General features: G+C 46.1%; 1 protein-coding gene across 1 annotated transcript in view; it reads right to left on the bottom strand.

Annotated features, from left to right (window-relative positions):
• Window positions 1-27,831, bottom strand: part of LOC135388262 (plexin-B-like) — a 394,287-nt gene that overhangs the window by 34,405 nt on the left and 332,051 nt on the right. The window contains exons 11-17 of the mRNA XM_064617693.1: window positions 22,314-22,473; window positions 21,194-21,290; window positions 20,448-20,556; window positions 20,213-20,341; window positions 14,394-14,486; window positions 9,795-9,879; window positions 8,830-9,002 (exon numbers count right to left, since the gene is read on the bottom strand). Of these exons, the coding sequence (XP_064473763.1) occupies window positions 8,830-9,002; window positions 9,795-9,879; window positions 14,394-14,486; window positions 20,213-20,341; window positions 20,448-20,556; window positions 21,194-21,290; window positions 22,314-22,473 (846 nt within the window). The remainder of the gene's footprint in view (window positions 1-8,829; window positions 9,003-9,794; window positions 9,880-14,393; window positions 14,487-20,212; window positions 20,342-20,447; window positions 20,557-21,193; window positions 21,291-22,313; window positions 22,474-27,831) is intronic.

Below are 27,831 nucleotides of genomic sequence, written 5' to 3'. Positions count from 1 at the left end.
AAACGAAGTTAAGATTTGTGCGAACAGATGACGTCCCGCTTGATTTTCCGTATCGGTGGGTTGTTCTCGGTGACTCTTCGTCTGCAAACTAAAGCTGAGGACAAGCGCTTTACGAATCATTCCGACCGACTCGTGAGTCGTGTCTGTTTTTCCGAGATCGTATCGATCATCGTGTTATCGTAGTGGGAACTAAAACTCCCTAATATCTATGGTTTCGACGGACGGAGTTATGAAGTCTCTGATCTGAAAGCGTGAGCCAGAGACTGAGCTTTGCATCATAGCGTCGTCACTGAGATGCAGGAAATTAACATTAATAATATTAATAATCTTTATTAAGCACTATTAGTACCTTTAATTAACACCCGCCTAAGCCGAGTGGCTCGTGACAGTCAGCAGCAATTACAATATCAGCAAATTACGTCACAGATGAACAAGAATAGATGTTATGTACAGAGGGGGCAAAAAAGGTCTACGTACGGCTGTTTTAAACGAGCATTCAGGTGACATTTAGCATCGCTCGAAATCATGCGTCGTCTGTTAAGCTGTCCACGAGGGGTCACAATGCAAAATATTTTCGCTCTGTGGTACGTTATACCTGTGCAATCGAATTTACAAAAGGAAAAAAAGAAACAGTCCGAGAAAGTAGCAGGAGACGGCCGCTGTGATTCTTGCGTGACGTATCAGAGGCTCCGTGCCTTGTTTCCTTTTTTTGTTTTCCTTGTTTTCCTGTTTTTTTCTTCGCAGCGCACGCGCCGCTTATACGTGCTTGAGCCATGCCGCTGTACGTCACTGGTCACGTGCGGGGAGCAGCATACGTCACGGTGTCCTCTCGTTCTGCGATGCTCTCTTTTCACGAGGAGAAGAATTTTTCAAAGGTGTGCGGAACAGAGCCCTCGCGCTCGCTCTGTAGTCACCTACGATCATCGTTTTTTCCCAGGCGCTCATTTTATTCGTTGAAAAACACTCAGCACCGAAAAACAAAACTTTTTGGAGTCACCACAGTACTCCTTTAAGATTAGTGTGTGGATTTAATCAAGGAGCAAAACGTTGAAAATTCTGGGTACATAACACACTCTCCGACAGAATCCAAATTTGGTAATGAAGAGAAAGGAACAGTGAAGATAAAAACTGGGAGGTCGATATTCCTCAACAGGAATGTTTGAAGGGGAATTCCAAACTGATTACAGTAACACATGCAGCACAATGTACTGAAAGTCGAGTGCAATAGGGGTGGACGGTATGTGTCTTATCAATGTTCTGTAGTTTCATCAGTCTGTTCAAGGCCTTCCACCTACCCGTCCACCCCTATTGCACTCGACTTTCAGTACATTTTGCTGCTTGGGAATGTACCTAAAGGTACAAACAAACAAAGGTATAGAGACGTCACGAAAGATGTTGCTCGAGTCAATCACAGAATTATCTCCATAGATAACACTTATCATACAAGTAACGAGATACTTTCTCCGTGTTGGTAAGAGTCAACCATGAGTACGACTGCGGAGGAACAGGGAAAGAAAACGACTGGACACGGACAGGCGCTCACTCCTACTTCCAACAAAATTTAATGTGCAGAAACGCAGATTATACGTATCTTGACACACGCACCCCTTATAGCGCCTCGGATCTTGTCAAGTTCTCTGTCAGTGATACAGGCTGACTCCATGCTAATATATTTTTTTTTTCTGAATAATTAATAGCTGTGGCTTCAACAAGCTCTCTCTATATCTCACCATGAGACACCTGCAGGACAACATATGTGTCTATATGTGGTTGTAAACCCCTCTTCGAGGAGTGTGAAATCCTGATTTACTAACTCTAGCTTGGTACGGCGATGTAACCTGATTCCGTCTATTGCTTTCTTATGATGTGTTCAATTAACAGATTTGTTGTTTCATAGTATGTTTTAAGAAACATATATAAAGAACTACACCTTCGATATATATACCCCATTGAAGTGTCGTGGAACAAAACAGGTTACTGCTTCGAAATGGGAAAAGGATCGAGATAACTAAAACACTAAAATTTTTGTAACACATCTGGTTACACTTTCCCTGCAATCACAATACAGAAAATGCCCAATGTTTCATATTTTTATGATATTTGCCACCATATATACCACACAATAAATGAAGTTATTAAATCCAAGATAAACGATGTGATGTCACCGACTTCACAACACAACTACTGTAGTTTGATGATGATGATCATTGGGGTTTCATGACCACAGACGATCGATATCCTATCCCTGTATAACTACAAAAGAACTGTCCATCTTGTTTATGTTTTCGGAACTATTATTATGAACACGTTTCTCTGAAACCCGCCGTTAACGCTTTGAATCCTATTACTCTAACAACCACCGTTCTAACTCTGAAACGCGCATTACAATATCCCTCTTCGTACTCCAACCTGTCTCTGTTTCAATCCAAGTAATACAATCCAATCACGCTCTTCCTCACATCCGGAACCTTATTCGCTATACAGTGACTACGAAGTGTTGAAAGGCCCTGCCGAACTCGTCTAACCCTGCTCAAATTCAACTTGCGCACAGCTCGGCCGATTCGTATGTTCCTCATTTCCCGATATCGCTCGCATTCCAACCGTTCAACAAGCAGGACACAGCCCCATTACAGCCAGGCGTAATTGTAATTACGTTCTCCCAGCGCACGCGCTCTCTTAGGCACCTTATAACAGCCACTAATTTATTTGCCGCGCGCGGATTCTTTTCCCTGCGTCTCTCCCGTTTTGTATCTCCTCGCCTCCCTAACACCTCCTTTCTCGTCCCGACTCTTTCCTCGTCGCCATGACAACGGGCGACGGAAAACAGAAGGCAACTTCAGCAGATGACACGAACAGAAAGTCGAACGGCGATACATCATCGGATTGTCACGGATAGCGGTGGCGGATAGTCTGTCCGTGACAGAGAACGGCTGAAACTAACGGATGAGAGAATAATCACGTAGACGAGCGTAACTGTAACCGTACGAAAGAACGTCGCACACAAAAGAAACAGATAGGGGTTGACAATGAGAAAAAGAAACTGCTATGAAATCGGGATGCATGATGCGAGAACCGCGGATATGGACATGTGACCACGTCACGCCTGGCCAATCTCGAGACGGATGTGTGAACAGTTCCGCGTTGCGTTTGAGAGTTGACGAAGTACTCTAGGGGTTATATTGATTCAGATCGAGATGGTCCTATTGCGTGAATGCAGCGCCGACTCATGTTCGTATATTGGTATTACACGCGTTGAGATTTGATTTTACGTACAAATGTTCTTCATGCTAAACAGGTTTATAATGATACACGGAACGCAGCCAGGGACACGGACGAGGAAGTGCACAAACGAACTGCTGACTCTCAACTAACAGAAGTTTACTTGCAACACACATTTAAATACAAAAAGGTGTTGCACAAATGTGTTGCAAGTAAACTTCTGTTAGTTGAGAGTCAGCAGTTCGTTTGTGCACTTCCTCGTCCGTGACCCTGGCTGCGCTCCGTGTATCATTATGTACAGTTACCAACTACCCCGCATTTCTACGCTCGTTCAGCTAAACAGGTTGCTGTGTCGGGATTCGGGACGTGCACTTTGCATGCACGTCGCGTAACTTTAGGATGTACCGGATATTGTTTTTTTTTATTATTTCAAGATATTTATTAACAAATATTTGAGAGCAGCATGACCGTTTTTACAGGTTGGTTTATTCTGCCAGGCGGAGATTCCCTCGAAGAAAGCAGGTAGACACACATGACTAATTACAAAAAAAAAAAAAAAACTCTTTAACTAGGGGCTTTCTTGCAAAAGTGACATAGCAGAATGGGAGACTTAAAAAGTCCTAAAAAAGAAAGAAATAGCGACCGCCGAATTTCGTTACACAAATGAGCCGAACCGAAACTACGCGCATCAGAAGCGCAGCCCTCCCTGCCACGTTGGCGCTGATGCCGGTTTCGATGCCGGTTTCTCATTCCTTGAGTTCGTTCCGTCAGTTCTCAGCGTTACGGTGTTCACTTGCAACACGGTGTAAACATATAGGTGCAGGTCCCGACAAATGTTTTCGGAACACGCGAGCGGTGTATCTTATCCTCGGTGCGACGCCTTGGCGGCAAGCGGGCATGTTCATTCGTCCAGAGGGGCGGAGGAGTGCGCCGGCAGCGACTCCAATTCAAACCACCTTTCGAGCACATTGAAGCCATACCGAAACTACCGGGGTGTGTCGCCACCAGCGCACTCGCTCACCGCTCTGAACGAGTAAACGAGCCCATTTCCGGTCGCCTCTAGGATGTAGCACCGAGGGGGAAATATACCGCTCGCGTGTTCTGTAAACTTTTGTCGGGACCTGTACAGCGCTCTTGAATAGAGACAATGCAGACTTTAATGACGACTGAAGACATCAGGGATATAATACATTACTTAAATTAAATTACATTTAAAAACAAGTTGTAGCCATCGTTGCTGCTGCACGAATCCGTTATGCACTTATAATGTGACACGTTACAAGTATAACGAACCCAGCATCGAGGTTCACATCCTACAAATCCACCCACCCACAATCTAGGGGCATCACATTTAGCACGTAATATCCGTTCTCAACGTAATACACGCATCGCTTTAACCGGGACACTCCGAAAGGCAAAAAGCAGCAACAAGACTAAAAGGCTGAAGCGCGGAGAAGAGTTGGATGTAACTCCAGTGACCGACACCTGGATCACGTTCGACAAATTGGGACGAACGAAACGGAAAGAGGTATAATTGAGAAAGGCACTGCGCCATCCAGTTACCGATGGTCCCTTGCCGACTTAGTTTGGAACGTGACATGGCCGCGGCCCCGAACTCTCAGGTAGACACACACGAAAACGTGCTTCTCTTTTCCCCTTTTCCGAAGCTTCGTTGGACACGTGGTCCGGTATCGTGTTCGTAGTCTGTCGCTGGACGCTTCGTCACTTTTTGTACATCAAGAGCGTGAAATCGCCATTAAGGTATATGCTATGGGACATGAAGGCTATTTTAGGAAAATGGCATTTCGCGAGTTTTATCGCGCGTTTGCGAGAAGTCTATTGTCTTTCGATGCTCCAGTTTAGGTTTGAAAGAAATGTATGAAAGTACCAAATATTATTTAAATTTGATCTGCATTGAAGGACGCATTGGTAGCGCACTGCCCCGCAACAACAACAGTGATATGGAGGCAGGTTGAACTTCCCGTTTAAATAACTACGAAGGGAAGCAATAAGAAATATTTGTATCTGTTACAAATTGGAATAACATAGATTATTCAATTATTCAATTCGATTTTGTATCGCTTCTATATTGCTTCTTATTACCTCAATTGATGCTCAATCCAAAGGAGAAGCGCGAGGTCCATCATTTTATTATATTATTTCCTGTTTTGGGTTATTAGATGTCTTTTCCTACGCATCGGTTCTAGAATGCGTTACACACCTTGGGAAGAACGTCGCCCGAGTGCGTAAGACTGTCGTTACAAAGTGACGACAAGGGGAGCACCACTCAGGAGCCTCGTGGCAGGTCCCCCAAACTCACCTCGGAAAAGCGTGCAACGGAGAAGGCCGCCACTAGATACCCCACTGTTGCCGTTCCGGATCACTTCAGCGCGCTAAGTTTAGCGGCAAAATGTTTTTGTTGTTTCTGCGAATGAATTTAGTCTTTATATGCCCAAATAAAACGCGTATAACAACTTTCTGTGTCGTGTTTCACTCTTTGGTCCCGTTTTTAAACGTGTTGAGCGATCGGAAGGATCTAGTGCACGGCTGCGTGCATCACATAGCGTACCTGTCGTACCAGGCGCCGCAGGCGCAGTCGTCCATTTCTCCTTCGGTGTCTTGGCCTGGCTTGGATTTTGCTTCAACTGGATCTTTAGCGCGCTACAATCCAACGCAAGCCAACGTCTGGTAACAATTGGGTATCTAAGGGCGCATCGGGATAGGAACAAATACATGGGAAAATGGCGACCTTGGGGGACCTGCCTCGTGGCGTGGCGTCAGCGGGTTGCCTCACGGGTTCCGCCGCTAGGCGGCGCACTACCACGTTTTCGTTATTGCAGATTGGATTATTGCGCAGTGATTAGACAGAAGTAAGCGCGAAACTGTTTGACCTCGTGACAACGATCGTTCACCATAGAACTCCTGATGAATTACGTTGGGTTTAGATCAATCCAAGACGTATTTTCTTGCTCCTTCAAAGGGGCACTAAAGTAAAAAAAAAAATCCCCCGGTAGATGAAAGATGGCGTTGACACACCAAGTCACAACAACGACAACAACAACAATAATAATAATGATGATGATGATAATAACTGTATTCGACTATAGTTTTATACATTGACGACAAAAAGTAATGGGAGTATTTTGTTGCATCGTCTGTGATTTATGACCGAATACTTACCCTTTCCCTCTCCTTCTGCTTCAGAAGAAGGCCTACAATGCGGAGCGCGCTCTCAATGGTCTCCGCAAAACGATTTGTCCAATCACCGCGGGAGATCGTTTAAGGAGACCAATCCGAGGGCCTCTCCGCATTGTAGTGTTTCTTCAGAAGGAGGAGGAGACCGAAAGCCTACATCGAGGTTCCTTTGGCTCAGAAATCACCGACGACGCAACGAGGGAGTCGCGTTCCTTTCGTGTTGACGTCAAGGTAACGACATCGTTCATTGCGCGAGGAGAACCTTATGTGTATGACGCGCACCAATGTATAACGCGCACCAATGTATAACGCGCACCAATGTATAACGCGCAGCCCCTAAAATTAGTACAAAGCTGGAAAACGTTCACGTTCCACACGTATCACACAAGAGAACGCGTACCACAGTCCAGGAGATCCCGGCGCTGCACTATTGAGCTGGAACTAAGTTCTGCATCGCTTTTAATGAACCCAGGAACAAAAAACCTGTGCCGTGAGCGCAAGTCGTTTATTGTGCCTGAGCCGCAATCTAACCCCTCCCTGACCCTACGCTGGCCCATGCGTGACATGTCGCCCTCAGTGAAACGCTGGAAGGAAAATAGCTATATCGTCCGTATCAATCCAGGACCTCGGTATCCAATGTCATTTTCTGCACCAGTTCAGCCACCTAGTAATCTCTTAAGAGGTTGCCGCATTGGACGACGCGCGAGGCTATATTGCTATATAGAGGGAATGTCAAACAGTACGCACAAACACGCGAAAAATCTCTGTGTTGTGATCTAACTGCGCTCGTACTCGTCGCGCGAACATCGTTTACGCGCATTGATTAGGATTCCTGGAACAAAGACTCGTCAAGATAATTGTAAGCCAGGGAAACAGCGTTAAATGCGACGGCTTGTTTACGCGGGAAACATTTAACAGCGCCATCAGGCTCACTGATTGGATTACAGTTGCAAACCAAAGGAGGCGAAATTGGTTGCTGACAATGAGCTATTTTGCATTAGGGGCTTCTCTGTGTCTCGTGCCTTCGTGTTGAACGAATAGGAAGTTAGGGCAACTGGCTGATATCGCGTATACAGGATGCGGCTTGGACGATTTGAAATTCGACTCATTTGGCTCTGCCGCACTTCTAGCAAAACAACATCCCGAATGACTTCGCTCTCTGCCCTGACTTGCTGAAAACGGAAGAAGCACGCCTTCCTGTGGCAGGGGTGATAGCGGTGTCATTCTGTGCGATGGTTTGACTTCAGCGTGCTACGAGGTGAGGTTCAGTGTTAAGAGTGCGCAAGGCGAAACGCCAGGCAGCTCCAGATATTTAGAAGGTGTCCCAAATCACATGCATCAAGATAAAGGTGGATTTCGGTATAAATACATTGATATAAATCAAACCAACTCAAAGCTGTTAGCAGACGTGTATGCTATAGTTGCCAGTAGTTTCCGTCATTGTACAGCTCACGTCAAACTTAATAATAACGCTGAAAAAAAATATGGCCTCGTTTTCGAGCAGGATTACAGCAACCATTTGGGGCCATGAGGAAATCATTGAACAAAATTATTCTGTTAGTTTAACGCAAGGATTTTGTTCACTTTGCATTCCCTGAGTGCTCCCCATGGTGGCCGTTATCGCGCTCTGCGATGAGACCGATTTTTTCCCAGTGTTTTTATTAAGTTTGACGGGAGGTGTACCTAATTAATTAATTATTGGTAAGATTAATTACGTAAATTCTAAGGTATAGTTTTAAGGGACGAGGCTCCCATTGGAAAGTTGCAAAGTGACGCCCAAAACTCCCAACCGGGGTGTTTCTAACAAGATACCGTTGGTGTGCTTCTCTTTTTTTGCCTAAAAAGAAAGCCCGCAAAAAAAGAAAAAAGAAACACGTGGGAACGTGCGCGCGCTACCATGTTACACAGTGTGCTGTCGCGTGCCGCATTGCCGACGGGTGAGTGACACCAACGAAGTCAATGAAACATCGTCCGTCACATCCATATTGTAACAAATTATGGACGCCGAAGGTTATTTCGACTCACAATAGACCTCTACCCGAGAAATGTCATCATAACGTTGGTAGACAGACTGAAACCGAAACAAATCGGAAGGGGAGGGCTGGATTCCACGAATGGGCACTTGTTCGCTGCCTCCTACTGAAAGAAAAATAGGACCGAAGGTCACGTCCCTTTCAGAGACCATCGTAATCCCATCAAAACCGTGGCTTTCGGGCACGACCTTGTTCGCCCCTAGCTTCGAGTGTAGTTCAACTCTACCAAATTGGTGGCGCTCTCGAACAGTACGACGTCATTTGCTTACAAACAGGGAGTGGTCTATTTGCTTCAGTAGGGGGGCCACTGTAGCGGTAACTCTCCATAAGAAGGCATCGGTAAGATAGATATGAAATTAAAAAAAGAAAAGGAAAGACTCACCCAGTCAATGCGAGGCGGAGGACACGACGTGGTCACGGGCTCCATGCATGACGGGCCGTAGTTGCAAGACCCACCGCACCAGGAACACTGGTACCTGCGGTCGCGTGTGAGACAGAGAGAACAGTCCTGGCGCCCGGCGTGACTTCCCAGCAGATGACACTTGTAGAGAGTCACTGGACAAAAAGATTTCGTGGTATACTAACGATAGTGTTGCGCTGCTGGTGATTTGCTGTTTGTTTTTGCTGTTGCGAAATCTATGCTGTCTATGAGGTGTTCGGTGAACAGGTGATGGGTGTAACAAGATAAAACTCTTCGATGATGATGCTGATGATGTTTTCTTTTTTATGTGTGTGGAGCACAATGTAATAAATAAAAGCCTTCGAATGTGTTCGTCGAACAACAACACCTTTCATAATTGCCTCTTTTAGAGCTTTCGGTACTTCACAGTCGCACGGTTTCTATTTCAGTGTAGTATATCAGTGTTAAACCATGCTAACAAGGGGCATTCAGTTACGACCCGCTATATGTGTATCCCGAACCGTTTAGACGCTGTAATCAGTGATGAAATAGAATGGTAAAAAGAAAAATATTTTTCGCGTAATATTGATGCGGAATGCAGTTTCAGACACAACTATTCTTCATTTTTTTTTTTTTTGTCGGTGGTCTTGCTCAAACGGCTGCACTAGGAAAGTTGCCACGTTACCTTATGTGCTGCATTTTGTTGACGAGTTTATTTTACTTAGTATTTAGTTATCTCTCTTTTCCTGCCCATGCAGTGAGTGGTTTCATACCCATGGCAAATCTGACTTCTAAACACGAAGCTCACCGTTGCGAACTGAACAGCGACGAACTGTGAATGTGTGCTACAGTACCGCAGATGTCTAACGTACTATTGTACTAGATGTACGTCGATAAAATTGTGGATGATATTTCTTTGAAGTCGTGGGTGGTTGCCAGAAACATACCGTTAGTCCTGTCGATAAACGTGTCTCCGTTCCAAAGCACTGTCAGTGAAGCCTGTAGCTCACCCTGTTCAGCTTCGTATTTGTACTGAAACGACAAAGTGAAATACACGTACATTAAAAACCCAGAGATGACACGTGATCAATATTAGATGCAGTCGTTTTTTACAGTTTGGTGCAAAGAAATGGGTTTCACTCTTTTAACAGAACGCTACCCATACTGCATGCCACACAAGCCAGCCACCATTCATCCTCAACCATGCTCATTGACGTCTTCTTCTTATAACCTAAATCATGTTATTCACGAAAGACATGCCATTCAAAAGCTCAGTTTACGTAAAACATATATTGTATCGTCTTATGGTGTGCCTATATCACCCTGGAAGATTCAGATGTCAACAAAATACGTTCATTGTAACTCTCCTGCGGCATACGTTGTTTAAACAGTTGAATACATTTCAATAAGCTGCAATTCACGCGACTGCCCGGGTGCGAACGGGTAATAGCGCAATTTTATGGAGGCTACAGCTGCCCTAGTTGGCACCACATTAACTCGCAATGTACAAACTTCATTATCTTAACCAGCACTCGATTAGGAAACGAGCTTTCCGGTACCGAATAGTATTCTCGGTAACTGTAAATACGTGACGCACAAAAAGTCTAACCAAACTGCAACACTGTGTTCAATTACTATCGTGCACCCTTCTCTAACAAAGTTAGTGTTCAATATCAGCGTTTTCGCGCTATAGCCGTGGTACGCGAAAAATAGCGGCGATTTAGGAAAGCGCTATTGCGAGGTCTAAACTGAAATACACGTTGTAGACACGGAGGTACTCGGATAGATACTCACACCGTGCACTGATAATATAGCTATCTTTGATATGTATTATAAGAGAAAGATTATCTCTCGTGACTGATCTATAAGACGGCATAACACGATTATATCCAGAACGTCACACAGACGCATGACGCTTTCTTATTATCTAATCCCGTAAGATTACTTGACATTATATGCATTAGTTGCACATGGTACGCTATGAAGCGATTTGAGTTTGCGACCGGTTCCGTGACTGTTACGCTTGAGGGTTCGTGCTTCAACAGATGCAAACTCCTCATACGTTCACATAATCCCCAGCACACTCTAACAAAGCGGCCATTCACTCCGGCCGTAAAAACCCGTACGGACTCTTTCTTCCCTCCGGGCTGTTGACACACAATTCGCATGAACCTTTAAACACGTCACACCTAACCCTTTAAATACCATGCCAATGTTGAGGACGGTGTCCAGAAGAAGAACAGTCTCTGTTCGAAACATCGGCGGCTTCTGTCCTGAGGCAACTCCCTTCCTACATCTCTACCGGTTCGCTGGATTTCTACCCATCTATCCTCATACGCTTGGGTGTCGACACCAAACAACAAGGTTGCCACATCATGCCTATATATATATTTAGACCCAGCGATTTTACTTCAGACTAGCCTGATATCAAAATACGCTTCGCGCGTTCAATAGTGTGAACACTATTTCGCTACCACATCCCACAACGCTTGAAATATTGCGGACATCCAAAACGCCAGACAGCGGCAGGAATGGAACTCGCTCCTGATGATTACCGGTGAAGTGTGCTGATCATTAAGCTACTCTGGCGCGGCTTCACCGACGACTTGCCAGGCCTCGTGCAAGCGCACACTCTCTCCACATTCTATCCTACATGTTTTCACGCACATATACACTCTTAAAAAAGGAACTTCACCGCATAGCACGCTCTTAGCCAACCATCATCTCGAATGATATCGTTATCTGCCCTGATTTGATGGAAACGGGAGGCGTACGCCTTTTTTGTGACAGTTATGCTGGTTATAATTGTCACAAAAGAGGCCCGTATGCCTCCCGTTTTCAACAAATCAGGTCGGATAACGATATAATTGGAGATGATGGTTGGCTAGGAGCGTGCTATGAGGTGAAGTTCATTTTTAAGAGTGTATGTGCATGTACCAACGGTATGCCTGAGCGGGTTAAGGCGTCCCGCTCGTTGGTGGTAGCCAAGGTCGTGCTCAAGACTGGGAGGTGGTGGGTTCGAATCCTAGCACTGGCTCTGCTGTCTGTGGTTTTCCCTGGGTCTTCCGAAGACTTTCCAGACGAATGTCGGCACAGTTCCCCTTGAAGTCGCCACTCCTTCCTGCTACCCTCTATCCATCTGTCCACATCTGTACGCCACTTATAGCCACTGTCGCTTCGCGGCGCTAACACGGAATAAAAAAAATATACGCATCCATGTACACGTACACGCATACAGGGCGAGGCAGCGGCATCTGGTGAAGGCGATGAAAAGTAACAGTTCCGAGGCTGGAAGACACAGTTTTCCGGCCTCGAAACAATTAATTTCCCTATCACTTCGTCGCGACCAGCGTATCTACGTGACACACAGGGGCACTCCATGAAACTTCTTTGCCCTCTTGAGAGACACAATGAGATAAAGTATACGGTCCCTACACCTCGCACTTTCATCCATACTCTCTTTTGTATGCGGGACGAAGCGGCAGTTAAGCGCAACAATACAAAAAAAAAAAAGACGTGCAAGGAAAAACCCGTGGAACAGACAATGCTGGCTACAGAATCGATCGGAAATGGCGAAAAAGGTACAGCAGAGAAAAGAAGCAGAATAGCTGCCACCTATCACGCCCAATGTACCGGTCGTCAATCACTTTGCACTCCGCCGAGTCGGTTCTCAGGCTTTTAGAGTAATTAGAAAAGAGTTCCCCTCACCGAGCCTTACCTCGATGAGTGGTTGTCGCTGAACTGCCCAAGTTAATCTGCGAGCGCGGGCGAACTACTACGTCATTGGTTCCAGTCAGTATATGCACCGAACGGGCGCAACGCCCGACTTATTTGACAATCATGCGGAGTTGCACGATCAATGTACGAATGTGCGTGACGAAGAGATAACATGTTTGCACTGGTGTTCCTTCAGCATAAGGACATCTGGTACACAAGGTCGTAGTGATCGAATGACATGATTAAGCCTAATTAAGTTCAAGCTGTTGTTCCTGTGTTTGACGACAAGTGGCATTGAAAAATTGGAGACCGCTGCTAGCACATTGTAATGTGGAGCTGCCCGGTCTTGTGCCTTCCGTTACAAGTGATCCTTTGAGACTCCCTGCGACGCGATGCATGAGAAACTCGATATGTTTCACTAACTTTGCTGTTCTAAAAGATCGATTGAAGCGGACTTCGCTTACACGGAGTTAGCTTACGGAGTTGGCAGGTACGAAAAATGCTTTAGGGTCAACAGAACGTGAACTCGCGACCTTGTAGACCTAATATAGCTACTTCTTGAATGAATTCTGTTAACTTTATTCTAGACACGTTATAACCCAGGTCTTGGAGCTTAACCGTTCGTCCCACTACATCACCTTTGGTGCGTTACCATAGTACACCCCATTCTCGGCCTACTACTGATCTATGGAGTACGAAGTGGCCCACCGCACATCCTCAAGAACCCTGAACACGACAACAAAATATCGCGAGGGCCAGGATACACCGCATCCTCCAATTGTCATTGACCACTCAGAGACTTTCTCGATCTTGGTCCAGTAGATCGCAATAAGGACAGACAGAGGCAGGGCAGGAACAGGCATGCAATAAGGCAAATTTCTTGGCGCATGCTGTCCTAGCGGCCAAGCTGTTCCAGAAGACCCGCACTTTTGAATTACCGCCTGCTTCATCGGTTTTGGATCGGAAATTGGGCAGGGTGCTCTCTTAGCTGGTAATCAAGAGCCATGAATCAACTTCATATACGCATGCGTGTATATGGAGTGTTTCTAGATGCATATCTGAAGTGAAAAATATCGACGTTGCTCTTGATTTGGTTTGAACAGAGAGGGAAAACATGGAGCGGTTGGCTACTTTGCTCTACACTACAGGCCCCGCGGCACTGCCGCATATTTAGGGTGGCGGGGTTTGCGGCCAGATTTCTTGGAGGATGACTGTTCCGAAAGAACCCTGAGGAAAGAGATCGCAGAATAGAACGCTGCTTGCCGATAGGCGGCTGGCTAATCACGGTGTACTTCCTTAGTGTCAATATGTCTGTTGACCGTATCTGACGACTTGGTGTGGGTATTGCTGGCAACTGAGTACCACTTGCTAGGTGCCCTTTGGAACTCTGCATAGAGTCCAGTCTGGTGACGAGACAATCCCGATACACTCTTGAAGAAAAACTTCTCCACCGATGGAGGCCAACTATTTTAAAGAGTAATGCCGTCACCACACCTGATTTGTGGAAAGCGCTAGGCGTACGCCATTTTGTGACAATTTACATAACTGCACAAACGTCACAAGAAGGTACAGTTCTGTTCTAAGAGTTTGCAGCGTGGCAACGCGTGATCAAGGAGAGCAGACATTAACCAACGTTACTGTGTTGCAGGTTCAGAGCTATAGGTACAAGAACTGGGTGTGACAGAAGGAACATAAGCAAGACGACGTGAAGAACACAACAGAACACAACAGAACACAACAGAATGAAAAGATTAAGAAAAATAAACACACACAGACACACACACAATGTGCAGTGACACATAGAAGCACACTAGCAATGTAACACGCACCACGCTTTCCGTGCAGATGACCTTGTTGTCGCGGACCCGAGCAAAAACACGCTCCTTGGCTCCCTCGATTTCTACCACGCACTGGAACCCCTCCTGGAAACCACAAACACAAGTTGAATTTAGCGAGTACGACTTGTAACGTAACATTGTCAACGTTAACAGCGTACATTACCAGTGAGCCTGAAATCAAGACTACTGGGAGCGATTAGCACGAATTTGAGAAGCCCCGTCCCCCAAAGGCTACTACTACTACTATACTATCCGTCCCCCTAGTACAACTCTATTCTCTTCTCTCCTTTCTTTGTCTGGTTACAGCATCCCGCCTCTTCGAAGATAGTCTCTCCATTGATGATATCGTACGACATTTCTAATTGGCACCTTTTGCTCAATATTTCTCTCTCGCACACATCCAAGGGCCTTCAAGCGGTCCTAATGTTTCATCAACACTAACGGGCAAGGGTGTTGTTCCAAAACAAAATCGTGCAATGTTTCACCCACATCATGGGTGTCTTTACAAATGCTCAAGACCGCAGTGAAATTATAACGCTAAAGGCCAGAAATGTAAGACAGTGAACGGTTCATTTGAAATCAGCTACCTCCAATACACAAAACATATAGTCCAACGCTGGTGAACTTTGAACCGTGATCAAGAGTTGCTAAAACTTGTAGTTAACACTCATTTTTTTTTTTTTTTTTTGTAGTTGGTCACGTGATGAATGTCTCAGTGACAATAACTCCCTTTAGCGAAGCAAAGTTAAGTGGTAAATTGAAGTTAAGGGACCGTCGATCTCGGCTCAAATGTATATCGACGTTGGTGAAACCGGGCCTTGGAGTGTTCCTTTGGTATTTCGGTGACAATCAAACGTCCTGCACGCAGAATCTATTGGCGTCCGCCATACGAAGCCAGCCGGTTGAACGCGTCACATCAATTCACACCGAAACATACAGCGCGCATTTATTTTGGGATGGATTAAACTGCATGTGTATATCGTTTCCAGTGTACCAGCACACTACAAAATATGCATATACAGTCAATTGGCAAAACCTTGCTTCGCGTCGTTCCGCTGCGTTTGTTTTGTTTCTTACAACCGTCCTTCCTGGAGTCGCTACCTGGAGCACCAAAGCTTCGTGTTTGCTTTCCAACGGGGATGACTTCAACGTCAGGTACACCGAAACTGGTAACGCTGTCGAGACCATCCGTTTACAATCCCACGACACAGAGTGGGCAGCCTTGCAGTCAAGACTTAAGAATCAACTGCTGTTTTAGGCAATCAGTTAAACGTGAGGCTTGGCACGTTCGGCCTCGGATACAGAAGCAGTTCCGCAGAAACGCATTCTGCATATTTTTGTGTTCTTTGTCTCCTCTTCTTATTATTGGACTATGTTACAAACAACACGTACCACATGTTGTTCAGTAAAAATAGAAATTTGGTCGAGCTGCTGACCCATAATTGAAAAACCCAAGACTGTCAACTATCTCATCCGTGTTTTTCTCCTGTGGGCACCGTTCGACTGTTCAATCACATGTTGTTCGCACCTGAGCAATATAGCGCCCTAACGTGAATAGTGCATCCCTACTAGTGCAAATCAGCGATTCTATATAGCGTTTTCGATGCAAAGAGACGCTACCCAGCGTTAGAGCGGAGTTACCGTCCACAGAGCGCTATGAAAGAGCAAGTTTTGTATCACATTTATTAACCGTTCTCCGTCAAAAACCTTTCACCCCACAGCACCATGCTATCTTTCAAAAACCCTTTTCGCCATGATCTGATATAACGCACTCTGGCCAACATGAGCAATTCCCGGCTATAAAACCGCACAGGAGTAACAACACTGGCTATCGATCGTTCAAAAAGGAAAAGGGCGCCCGTTCATCCCTTATTTTTTTATAACAGGTCTGGCACTTTCGCTCGCTTTATTAATGCCGCGTGTTGCTACCGTCAGGCGGCGCTACCAGTAAAGTATAAAAAACCTTCGCGATAGGGGGTCGGCCCTGAAAAAGCGCGCGGGCCGGCGGGTAGGGCACCGCTGTATCTATGACGACAATAGCGGCTGGGCGAAATCGGTTTCCGATGCGTTGATCGATTCCGGAGAATACGCGAATTGCGGCCCTAAAATGCACCGTTAAAGGTGCCGAGAATTGCGTTGGGGAAAAACACAGGAGAAGGTAGAGTCATTTTCTGCACAGTCTTCACATTGAACTTCGCCACATACGACGCTGGAGGCCAAGCATTGCGCAGGTTATCATGAGTGATTTGTGGAAAGCGCAGGGTGCGCGCCTCTTTGTGACAATTAGCACAACCGAATAAGTGTCACAAAAGAAGTGTCACAGATAACATAACACGCTTGTAGTCAGCAATCTTACCCAATGATATCGTTCTGTCCCCTTCTTTGTTCGAAACTACAGGTGTGCACCTTTTTGTGACACTTGAAAGGCTTGTTCACATATACGGCAACAGCGGACAGCGACGATGGACAGCACGGCAAATCGCGCGGTTTCCTCGCCGTTGTGACCCTGTGATGGGTGAGACTTGTGTCTAACTTTTGCCGTGCGGTGACCTCGGCGTCGACCAATGTGCACTGCGTACCGCCGCTCGAAACCTGCCACGCGAGAAAAGAGACAGTGTGACAGCGGAGAGAAGCCACGGCAGCACGTCGCCTTGCCGTTGTCGTTCGCCGTCCCCGCCGTTGCCGTATGTGTGAACTAACCTTAACTAACTAACCTAACTAAGGTTAGTTCACACATACGGCAACGGCGGGGACGGCGAACGACAACGGCAAGGCGACGTGCTGCCGTGGCTGTTCACACTGTCTCTTTTCTCGCCGTGGCAGGTTTCAAGCGGCGGTACGCAGTGCACATTGGTCGACGCCGAGGTCACCGCACGGCAAAAGTTAGACATAAGTCTCACCCATCACAGGGTCATAACGGCGAGAAAACCGCGCGATTTGCCGTGCCGTCCATCGTCACTGTCCGCTGTTGCCGTATGTGTGAACAAGCCTTTCAAGTGTCACAAAAAGGTGCACACCTGTACACTAATGGACACTAATGTACACATGTGCACATTAATGTTAATTGTCACAAAAATGCGTACGCCCCGGTCCTTCCAGAGACCAGAAGTGATACCATTGTGCGCAATGCTTGGCCTTCAGTGTGTTGTGCGGTGAATTTCTTGATACAGACAACTTAACCCCGATTCCGAAGGCAACGACGAGACAGGAGGGACGCAGGGACACACACAAACGATGAATTTCTGCTTTGCGAGTGTGGACGACATTGCACGGCGACGCTAACACAACCGTGCAGTCAGGCTTTTCATAAACCTTGTGCTCCGTATTTCCGAGTGAAGCCGATTAGAGACGCACCCTTCTTAGAAACATTAGCATGTCCTCTCTTGCAAAACGGAGGTAATATGCCTCGGATTAACATATTGATCCCCACCAAACGAGGGGAACGAAGGCAGTATACCATTTTTATTAGGCAGCCTTTAGCATAGGTGTGTAACTATATGAGATTGAGAAAAGCTAATATGACCATAATTTCTAGTGAAGTGTCACATGAACGCTGTAGCGCCCTCGGTGGCAAGAGCTAAACGATGACGAGGAAATAAACGAGCGTGCCTCAGTTGATGCCTTGCAGCCCATCAGCGCGGACCTCACGGTGGGGGGTGGGGGGTATGTTGAGCTCCGCAAGGGGGTGTATTTACATGCTTTTGATGCAGTATTGGCAATCTCACAAAAGTTTAGGGGGGCTCCTTCAGATTTGGGGGGGTGTTAGGGGGTCTAGGAGGTGTCTGGATAAATCATTGTCTTAAACCTAGTGCCTACATTGCGATCCACGGTTCTTTATGAAACATCTTTCATGAAAAATAAGTCTTGTGGCGGACTCATGCGATCTAGATAACGTTCACTTCCAGAGAGGGTTGGCTGCACCGTCCCAAAATTGTTGTCTTCGCTTTGCTTTTCTCGCGCGTTCTAAGGAACTAATATCGGAGCCAGCATGCAGAACATGCTAGCAAACGACAAAGCCATTATTTTTATCGCAGGGACCTGGAAAACTGCAGAAGGCTTGTCGAATTTGTTGATTGCAACCAATTCCCAGACTGCAACTCTAGGGAATGATATCATTTGGCCAAAATATCACGGGTGGGCGGTCCGAGAGAAGCGCTTTTGTTGCATCTCCCATAGACTCCCATGTACTAAAAATTTGAGAAACTTTAATTCGCCAAAAATCAGTGGATCGTGTCAAGCCTTCAAAAATTGGTCATTCCCTAGATAAACTCGAGGAGAACACGCTTGTACTGGTTTCGTAAAGAAATTTAGCGAGGTTCACGAGAACCCTGCGAACAAAAATTCCCCATGGACTTTCCTAAGAAGTGAGTCCGCCTTAACACTGCTGCACTCTATAGTAGCGTCGGTAGAAAGCGGAGGATATGCCCAGTGCGGCAACAATTTTTGGTTAGGGCATGAAAAATAATGTGTAACGACTTTGCGGAAGCTCTAAATTTCAAATAGCACATAGATGAACACACCTTTTTGATACCAAGTAATGCAACCTGTCAACGAACACTGCTTTGAAGACAGCCAGTTCAGTTGCCATACGGGACTAATTTAGTCCTGTAAACTCTCAGAAACAAACACTGAGCAAACAGCGGGAAATTAGTTTCTAGTCCCCTTAGACTGCATTAACGCCCCATTTTACTCCTTTGACCCTGACATTGGGTGCGTTAAGTAGGCGCCTCGGAGAGCGAGTGTTTTTCTTTTTATCGTACTGCTCCGTGCTGCTTTTCGCGCTCGTTTCAAATAGGTGCATGGCAGCAGACAAGCGCGAGGGTGCTTCAGATTTTCCGTGACGTACTTCCTGTTGAGTGCCAGCAGTTCGAAATGTGAGCTCGGAAGCAAAATACGGACGTACCCTGTTGCCCAATGCCCCCATTTCGGGAACCTGTGATATTTTTGTACCTGTTATCATGCCCTTCTATTAGTGTACAACTCCCACGCGGGTATCGGCGGCGGTTATACGCGGGAAATTCGCTGCTTTAATGCAGACATCTTTACGACATCTACGAACCTTCCCGAACCACACTCTCCGAGTCTCTTCGTCAGCTGGACTCTCGCCCTTTCTCCCTATCGAAATTGCTTGGTCCCTGGCCCAATCCAGCCCAGCAACGCTCTGCGCTCAAAGCTCTTCTGACATTTCTGGACACCATCGGACTTCGATCGTTATTGTGAAGGGCCTCGTTATTTTATTCCCCCCATTCCATCCAGCAATGGGGTAGAGTAACGCCTGTGGCGATGAAACTCCCCACTCTCCAAGGTCGAAAATAAAGTTGTTGTTATTTTTACGTCATACAGTGATCTTCACATCGAACAGCTCCTATGGCGTCTGTGTGTTCCCATCTTTTCCATTTCATTCGCTGTTACAAGGTAAAGCCTTCACAACCGCTGACGGCTCTTCCAACGTTGCTATATAGGTTCGAACTAGGCCAACGTGCAACTCCTTCTGTGCATTTCTTGAGCAGACAACAGGAAGCGGCATCAGCCAGCGAGCGATGTAACGCTCCAAAGTTGTTTTTAGCTGTTTAGTGGCCGCTCCGGGTGTCTCATATTCCCGATTTGAGTGCGCCAAAAGAGGGGGCGCCTACTTAACGCACTCATTTACTTCCTGGCACCGCAAGTAGTAAACTAAACCACCAACACCAACTTCCCGTGAACTTCCGTGCATTTGCTAATGGGTGTGGCAATGAATTTGCGCTCCAAAAGGAACACAATTACACCTTTTTTTCATTGAGTGTATGAACGTATACTGAAGTGTGTCTTACCAGCGGAGTGAGCAGGTTTTTCACTTCCACCGCAATCTCCTTGCGAGCATCGTGGGGCAAAAGGATCTCATCGTCGATGCTGAAGCTGGGGCAGTGTTGACGTCCCTTGATCAGCGAGTTTTGCGAGTGCTGCGGTCGATCATGCTAATAAATCAGTTGTGCTGAAAATCATCTCATCGACTGTTCACGTTTCAATGAACTGTCATTAAAAAACACAGTACGTCAGCAGCCTTACACTCTCGCCCACGATGACCCGTCTGGAACAGTCGGTCGCATTGCTCGTGCAGAGATTTTCGTGAAGGCACCAGTTGCAAGGCCAAGAGCTCATGACGCATGCTTTGCATCTGGAAAAGGGAATAAAACATGCGTGAATATAACTGCTAATGCAGTTCTTAAAGCGCCACTGCGACATAACCCTCGAGTTCTGAGAATCCTATCGAATTTATGCCATTATCTACGTGTCTCACACTGTATTTTCGCAAAATATTATTCCTCATCAAATTAATTCCCAGTTCTGAGACGTATGACGTCACGAGGTCATGAGGTGTCCAATCTACCAAGGCGCCTGGCAACCTTTCAATGTCGATTTCCGTCTTTTCGCCACAGCACCTGGCAATTTTCCAACGTGGGATGGAGGGCGGAGACGGTGCGCCGTTCGTAGAAGACGGATACCAGAGCTCCCAATGACGTTAGCTACTCTTCGATAATCCGAAACTATATAGTTTTAGTCAACTACGTTTATCAAGCTTCCCTGTTTCTTTCGAAAATTAATATAGAAGCGCACAATGCTATCAAGACGGCATTTATTGAATTGAACTGAATTGAATTTATTTCGCGTATACTCTGTCTTTGGGCGAGGTTGATTTATAGTACGAAATAAGACAAGCATCTTTTGGTCCATAGGGACACTTTACATACATATATGTGTGTACGCGATCGCAAGAATTGGTGATCGGAGTGCATTTGTCCTGTAGCACGTACGTTTTATGGACACCACAGTCGAAGAAGACGAACTCCCGGTGAATAAAGTCAGTGTCTGTCTCGCTAGACCTCACAGCCAGGTTAACATTCACGTGATCTGAAATGACAATGTAACACAGAGTTTGCATAACCATATCAGTACGGTTAATCGATGAAGCCAGATGACACAAAACGCTTTATTGCTTCCTGAAGGAGACCGATACAAAAATGACCATCTTCAACACTGATGTACGCCATGGCTTGGGGTGAAATATAACAAACGCTTCGACTTGTAAAACTAGCTCAAAATCCATTTCCCGTAAAAGCGAATTTGAGAAAGGGGACTCAGCTTCAGCCCACCGCAGTTTTTTTTTTCGATGCAACTTCACTCAGGGGTGGCTTTGGTCCACGTTACTTTGGCAAAATAGCCTGCGCCCCCTCCCCCTCCCCCACAAACCCAAAACCTCGCTGTAGGGTTCCGAGAATACGCTGGGAAACGATCCCCGCTTGGTAATTTAGACTCCAAGCTAGTCTACTGTTTCATTCACTGCTGTGTGGTACATCATATTCATAGCTGCATTTGTTTTTCGTTTTGTTTGTTTCATTTATTAGTGATCTGCAAAAGGCGACTAAACCCCGGTCTAGGCAAAGCCACAATAAAGTACACACAACACAACGTAATTCAAAACAGCACAACAATACAACAACAACAAAAAGAAAGCACGCGACCCAAGCCACTAAACACCACAAAGCGCTCACAATGCAATAACAAACACACTAAAACATCACGTCCCATTTGCAAAAGAAAACAAACAAACAAAAACATCATTAAAGCGTTCGGGTATATACTGTTCCACGACAGCCTATTAACTCTCCCTATTAAAGGGCTCCAGAGGAACGCAGTCCCTCGAAGGATAACCTTTATGGGACATTGCTATTGCCCGTATACACTTGAAGTAGCGCAGGAATTATCGTTAGGTACTCAGAACTGCCGTACAGAATAAGCGCAAGAGGACACAAAGTCATGCACTGAATGACTCATGGCCGAGATCGTAGAGCTTTCTTGGAGCCAGACTCGAACGTATAATGTTAAGCCATATGTCACAGAGAAACGACGGTGCTTGCAAAGACGAGCGCTTACCCTTTCCGGGAGGTATGAGAGGCCTGGCTGCGACCAGTGGCGTCATGCACGCTAAGCCAGTGTGCGTCACTCTGGCTTGGATTGGCTGGCTGCTTCCGTAAACGCACAGGTAGTGGGCGCCGTACGGTAGTTGCGGCAACTGGTTGATCACAAGCTCCACCTACATTGGTAGGAAAGTAGGCGTATAGTACAATCGAGGAAAAAGCAGCAACGAAGGAGCAACAAAAGGAGCAACGAAAGTTCGGAACAGGACTCTCACAAGACGGCAATAGCGAAAATTGCTACGGTACACTCTATAAAGAGAGAGAGAGAGAGAGTAGTTTTCGTGATTTGTGAGACTCGATACATTGCCACGGCTTTCAGGAGTATATACACCGACATTTATGCGAGGCTTAGGGTCTATTTGCAGTGCTGGCAAGTAAATTTCAAGGTAGGAATAAGGTAGGTAATATTTCAAAGTAGGTCGATGGCTGCCCTTCATCACCGAGTTAACTTCAGTGTCGGATAACTAAAATGGGGCGTAATTGCTATACAGTGGACTGAAAGCTGTGCAGTAATAACACCAGCAGACTCTAATGACTTCTTCAAAATAGCAATTGTACTCGTTTCTACGACCGTTAATGTCCGTGCGAAAGGTAAAAAAAAAGTGCGTGACTCCCATTTTCAAGGAATAAAAGGAATGAGCAATATCATTTTAATATTGGTTGACAAGGAGCGCGGTATGTAGTGTAGTGTAGTGTAATGCAGTGCCGTGGGCAAGCCGGTCTCATCGCAACTACTGTCACAACCACCACCGTCGTGGTCATAGAATGCACGCTTAGATGTCGTATGGGCTGGCCAATTACATGGTCTAACTTATAAAATAAAAATATGAGAGAGGGAAAGAGGAAAATGAAATCCACCTTAAATTAAAAACCAAATGATCCAAATACCTAAAATGACACAAAGTTTTGTGAAGGTCCCTATACGTGTGTGAGTTTCCTTCGTGAACTTTGCGGGTCGTGGCTGTTTAACACCATAGCAGCTGCTGGAAGAACTCATGTTTCCTTAATGCACCACTCACCCTTCCACTATTTCGCTGGTGCGTCAAAGCATTCTGATTAAAATATCATCCTCACTGAGTAATCACGACAAACGGAACAACACGCAAACATATTCAGAAAGAGTATTTCCATTCTGTGCAACTTTACAGCAATTTCTCACCGAAGCTCTCACGCGTAACATTTCACACCGCTTCTTCCGAGCAACCCCGCTGCAGTCAGAAGCTAAACCGTCCCTTTTTAATAAAACTCGAAGTGACAACGGCGTCACGACAGGCGAAGGCCTGCGAAAGTCTCGTCGCGCATCATGCAGTCGGGCAACCACGGAAAAAAGGGCGCAGCCTGACACCTCTTTCGCCCAATCAAATCCGGTTATGCATGCTTTAAGTAACTGTCACTTCCAATTAGATTGGGGGGGGGGGGGGCGGTAATTCAACTTTGGGCCTTAACTTGGACCTCTTGTGTGCGCTTGCTTTGGTCTCGTGTCACGTTCAGTGCCCAACGGCGGCAGCATGTTGAATTAACCCAACGGAAGCAGGGGCGGGGTGCTTTTAAGCAGCTTTCAGAGCAAATGCAAGGGCTCTTCGCATTTAGGGACGGTATGCCACTCTTAAGGCAATGTATGATGGTGATTTTTTGTTATGCTTTTCTATCTCTAGTAGGTTGGTGAATTTTTTATGGAAATTTTGGGTAATGCAAAGGCAATTCCAGCTTGATTAGGGTTTATGATGTGATTGTATCCGAAGGGGTTCCATGTAAACCAAGGCATAGAAGTTTTCTGTATTGTCATAATGGGTACTATAATTTTTATTTTATTTTTTACTTGTATGAGGTATGCGGCGGTGCATTTCAGAGACATGCATTGAATTAGAGTTCACTCGGCTTTTCGGAATTTGAAATAATTATGGTTTGTACAGTATAAGATACTTCGGTGCCAATGTTTGAAATTCTATACAATCAGAAATGAGCTGTGCCTAACACCAGCCTCTTTAAAATGTTGAAATCTTCTGAACACTTTTGAGGTGCCTGTTTGTAAGCTGAATACAAGTATGCTGATTACAGTGCTGTGCATAATGTCGCATTAAATAATTCCCACAGAAAACTAGCTTTCCTAGCCAGTGCAAGAAACGTCTCAGCCATACCCTACTTACGAATAGATAAGGGTTTTCAACCACGTAAAGAAATTAGTTCAGGGAGCTAAGGTAGACGTCGTCGTCATTGTCACATGGAACATTATGGTCATGGTCATTATGGAACCTATGTAAAGTGACTAATAGTGATGGGCGTGACAGGAGGGAATGCAACAGTACGCAAAGGGGTCCTGATAAAGAATACGCAAGCAACATACAGGATATTGCATCCCGCGTTCATGTGTGCTAGACAGGTCCCTGTTTAAACGACAGATTAAGGGGACATTGCGATAATGTAAATGTAATGTAATGAAATGAAAAGAAGTGTGGTCGGCTCAACATTGCTCCACGTGCGCTCGTAAACCACTATTTCACGACAGTTCCGTGATCGCTAATAACAACAGCAAGATCATCACAGAGAGAATAGGGGCGGAAAAGTTCGTAGCCTTTGTCACAAATCCTTCCCGTTGTCTGCTAAAGAACTGGCTTATCTAAGGTGAGTGCCTATGCCATGAACCTATGGTATACTGTATACACTCGTGTATCTCGTGCCGAATAAATTTTTGGTGGAAGCAATTCTCGCCTCATGTCCCTCTGTCCATGTACGTCGAGCGCTCCCTCTAGCGCCTTCACGCTGCGTTATGTACGGCTCGCGTCAAACCTAACTTGAACACCCTTGCAGTCTGCGAACCGGGAATAGAGCAACCCTGGCAGCTCCTAGCAGAAAACAACGCCTTCGTAACGAGGGCCACCCCTCCTCCCCCCAACTGTAAATAAACGACCAAAAAAATATCCTCCGCCGCTATTTCTGCCAAGCACCACCGGGGCGCGCAGGCCGCAATGGCGTTCAAGTTAACTCTGACGCAAGCTGCACTACTAACAAGCCCAAAGGCATAGTGTTCTGAGGAGCAAGACGGTTGGCTCCGTCGTGGAGCGAGTTAATCTGCAACGAGCAGCAAAACGCAGGAATCTATTCCGGATCTACCAGCGGAAGGCGCATTCTCCGCCGGGGTGCCGGGGTGCAAAGAGGGGAAAATGGAAAGGAAAGGGCAAAGACAGATCCACCAGTGTGATTCGCCATATAAGTACGTGTCGTTTCAGCACAGCATTAATCCTCATCCTGGCTACAGTCGTGACGCAGCCCACATACGTGAGGCCAACAACGGCAAGCCGGTTTTCGTCACCACCACCACAGCATTAATATCCAAAATGGCAGTGCATAAGTCGTGCCACCAAGTTGCTATTGCTATACGTCATTCTCTTTCTCTGATCTCATCCTCAACACGTTAAAGGGCCACTAAAATGCAAAAACAACTTGCTCTCCAATGAAAGTCCGTGTTTCAATTCACGCACTTCAAACAAAATTAGTGCACAGAACGCTACAGTTTAGAAGAGAAAAAAACTCAACGAAAGCTGAGTCGTCTTTGGCGGCAACGAATAGGATCCCAAGGAGGCAAAGAATGGCGTCATCCAATGAGACAGCAGGAGAAGTGCGCGCATACCTATCATACGCGTGTGGATTTGCAATGGGTCCTATCGTAGAGTTCTGTATATCCGCGGCATAATGCACACTGCTGTAGTTTTCAATACAGATTTACTCAGTTGTAGCCCACAACAGTTCCGCTGTTCCACAACAGTTCGCGAATGTTCCATTGGCAACATTTATCTTCACGTCCTTCGGACAGCGACGGCAGTCCGCTTCGCAACGCGCACTATGTTTTTCACCGGGACTGCTCCATGACGTGGCACGCGCGTGCATGCGCAGCATGGACTAAAAACACCGATGCACGAGCTGAATCGTCGTCCACTGTATCGCCCCGAAGCAAGAAAGAGTCCGGTATAATTTTGATTGTAGCTTCGCAACGGAATCAAATTTTTGAATTATGATTACAAGCACGAAGTCAACATAGCGTGTAACGTAATTTAAAGTGAACTTATTTTTGAATTTTAGTGCCCCTCTGACGAATGTTCTCCGTTGCCATGACTTCAGCGCCGCCGCTTATACTCAGCAACGTCAGTGCACAACGGGACAATGTGAACGCGTGCCCCCTACGACCATGCACGTGCTGCTGAATGAAAAGGGGGGAAAGCGTTCCATTCAGTTGCACTGCGGCCTCAACGTAAGATCCCTCACGCATCACTGTCCTACCGTTCACATCAGCCTTGCGTCAAGCTCTGCGTCAGAGGTTACTACTTCTGCCGGCCATACGGGGCGGGACCAGTCATCCGAAAGGCGACGTAGCGTCTCGTATTACATATTACGCGCATCCTCCAGCCTTGCCGCTCTTTCGGTATCAAACTTATGAGGGGACGGGGGTGTTGCTAGGAAAGAAGGAACTTCGTTTTAAATTAATCATGGCGACAGCGGTAGTTATGATGACGGCATACGTACTATAGGGACGACGGAGCGAAAACGTGCAGAATAAAGTGGAGTGTTGCTAATTGAGAATGTGATGCGTGTCATTTGAGAAACGGTAGAAGTATGCTTTCATAAAAAAACTGTCCGAAGGGTCGAGGAACGAAATGAGATTCTTACTGTATGTGCTCCTGATAATTTAATTATGCGCAGCGTATTCGGTTACGAAAAAAGATACAAAAAAGAAAAAAGAAGAAATCCAGTCCCCCGCGTCATGTTGCCAAACTCTATTTTGATCAGACATACCCTAACAGTTGTCTGCACTACAGAAGGTCTCCCTGTCATATAGTAGCATCTTCTTAAGGAGGACCTAAATTCAAAAACAACTTGCTTTCACATGAGAGCCCGCGTTTCAATTAGTACAGTTCAAACAAAATTAGTTCACACAACGCTACCGTTTAGAAGAAAAACGCAAGCCATCTTTGGCGGCAACGAATCGTATCCCCAGGATGCAAATATTGGAGACATCCAATGAGACAGCAGGAGGAACGCGCGCATACCTGTCGTGCGCGTGTAGATTTTGAACGGGTCCGATCGTAGTGCTCCGTATATGCGTGGCATGATGCACACTGGTGCATTTTTTTATTACCGATTCGCTGAATTGTAGCCCACAACAGTTGTCGCGAATGTTCTACTGACAACATTTATCTTTACGTCCTCCGGACAGCGACGCCAAACCGCTTCGCAACGCGCACTTTGTTTTTCAACGGGACTGCTCCATGGCGTGGCACGTGCGTGCACGCGCAGCATTGACTAAAAACACCGATGCACGAGCTGAAGCGTCGTCCACTGCTTAGCGCCGAAGCAGAAGACACTCTACCAGCTCCAGTGGCATAGTGGTTAAGGTGATCGCTTTCCACGCCGAAACTGGGAGGTGACACGGGTTCAAATCCTGTCACCGGCTGTGCTGTCTGAGGTTTTCCCTGGGTTTT

This window comes from Ornithodoros turicata, chromosome 3, assembly GCF_037126465.1.
Source record: "Ornithodoros turicata isolate Travis chromosome 3, ASM3712646v1, whole genome shotgun sequence".
Classification (NCBI taxonomy): Eukaryota; Metazoa; Arthropoda; class Arachnida; order Ixodida; family Argasidae; genus Ornithodoros; species Ornithodoros turicata.
The sequence above is the reverse complement of the archived record's forward strand: the minus strand, read 5'-3'. Positions and strand labels throughout refer to the sequence as shown.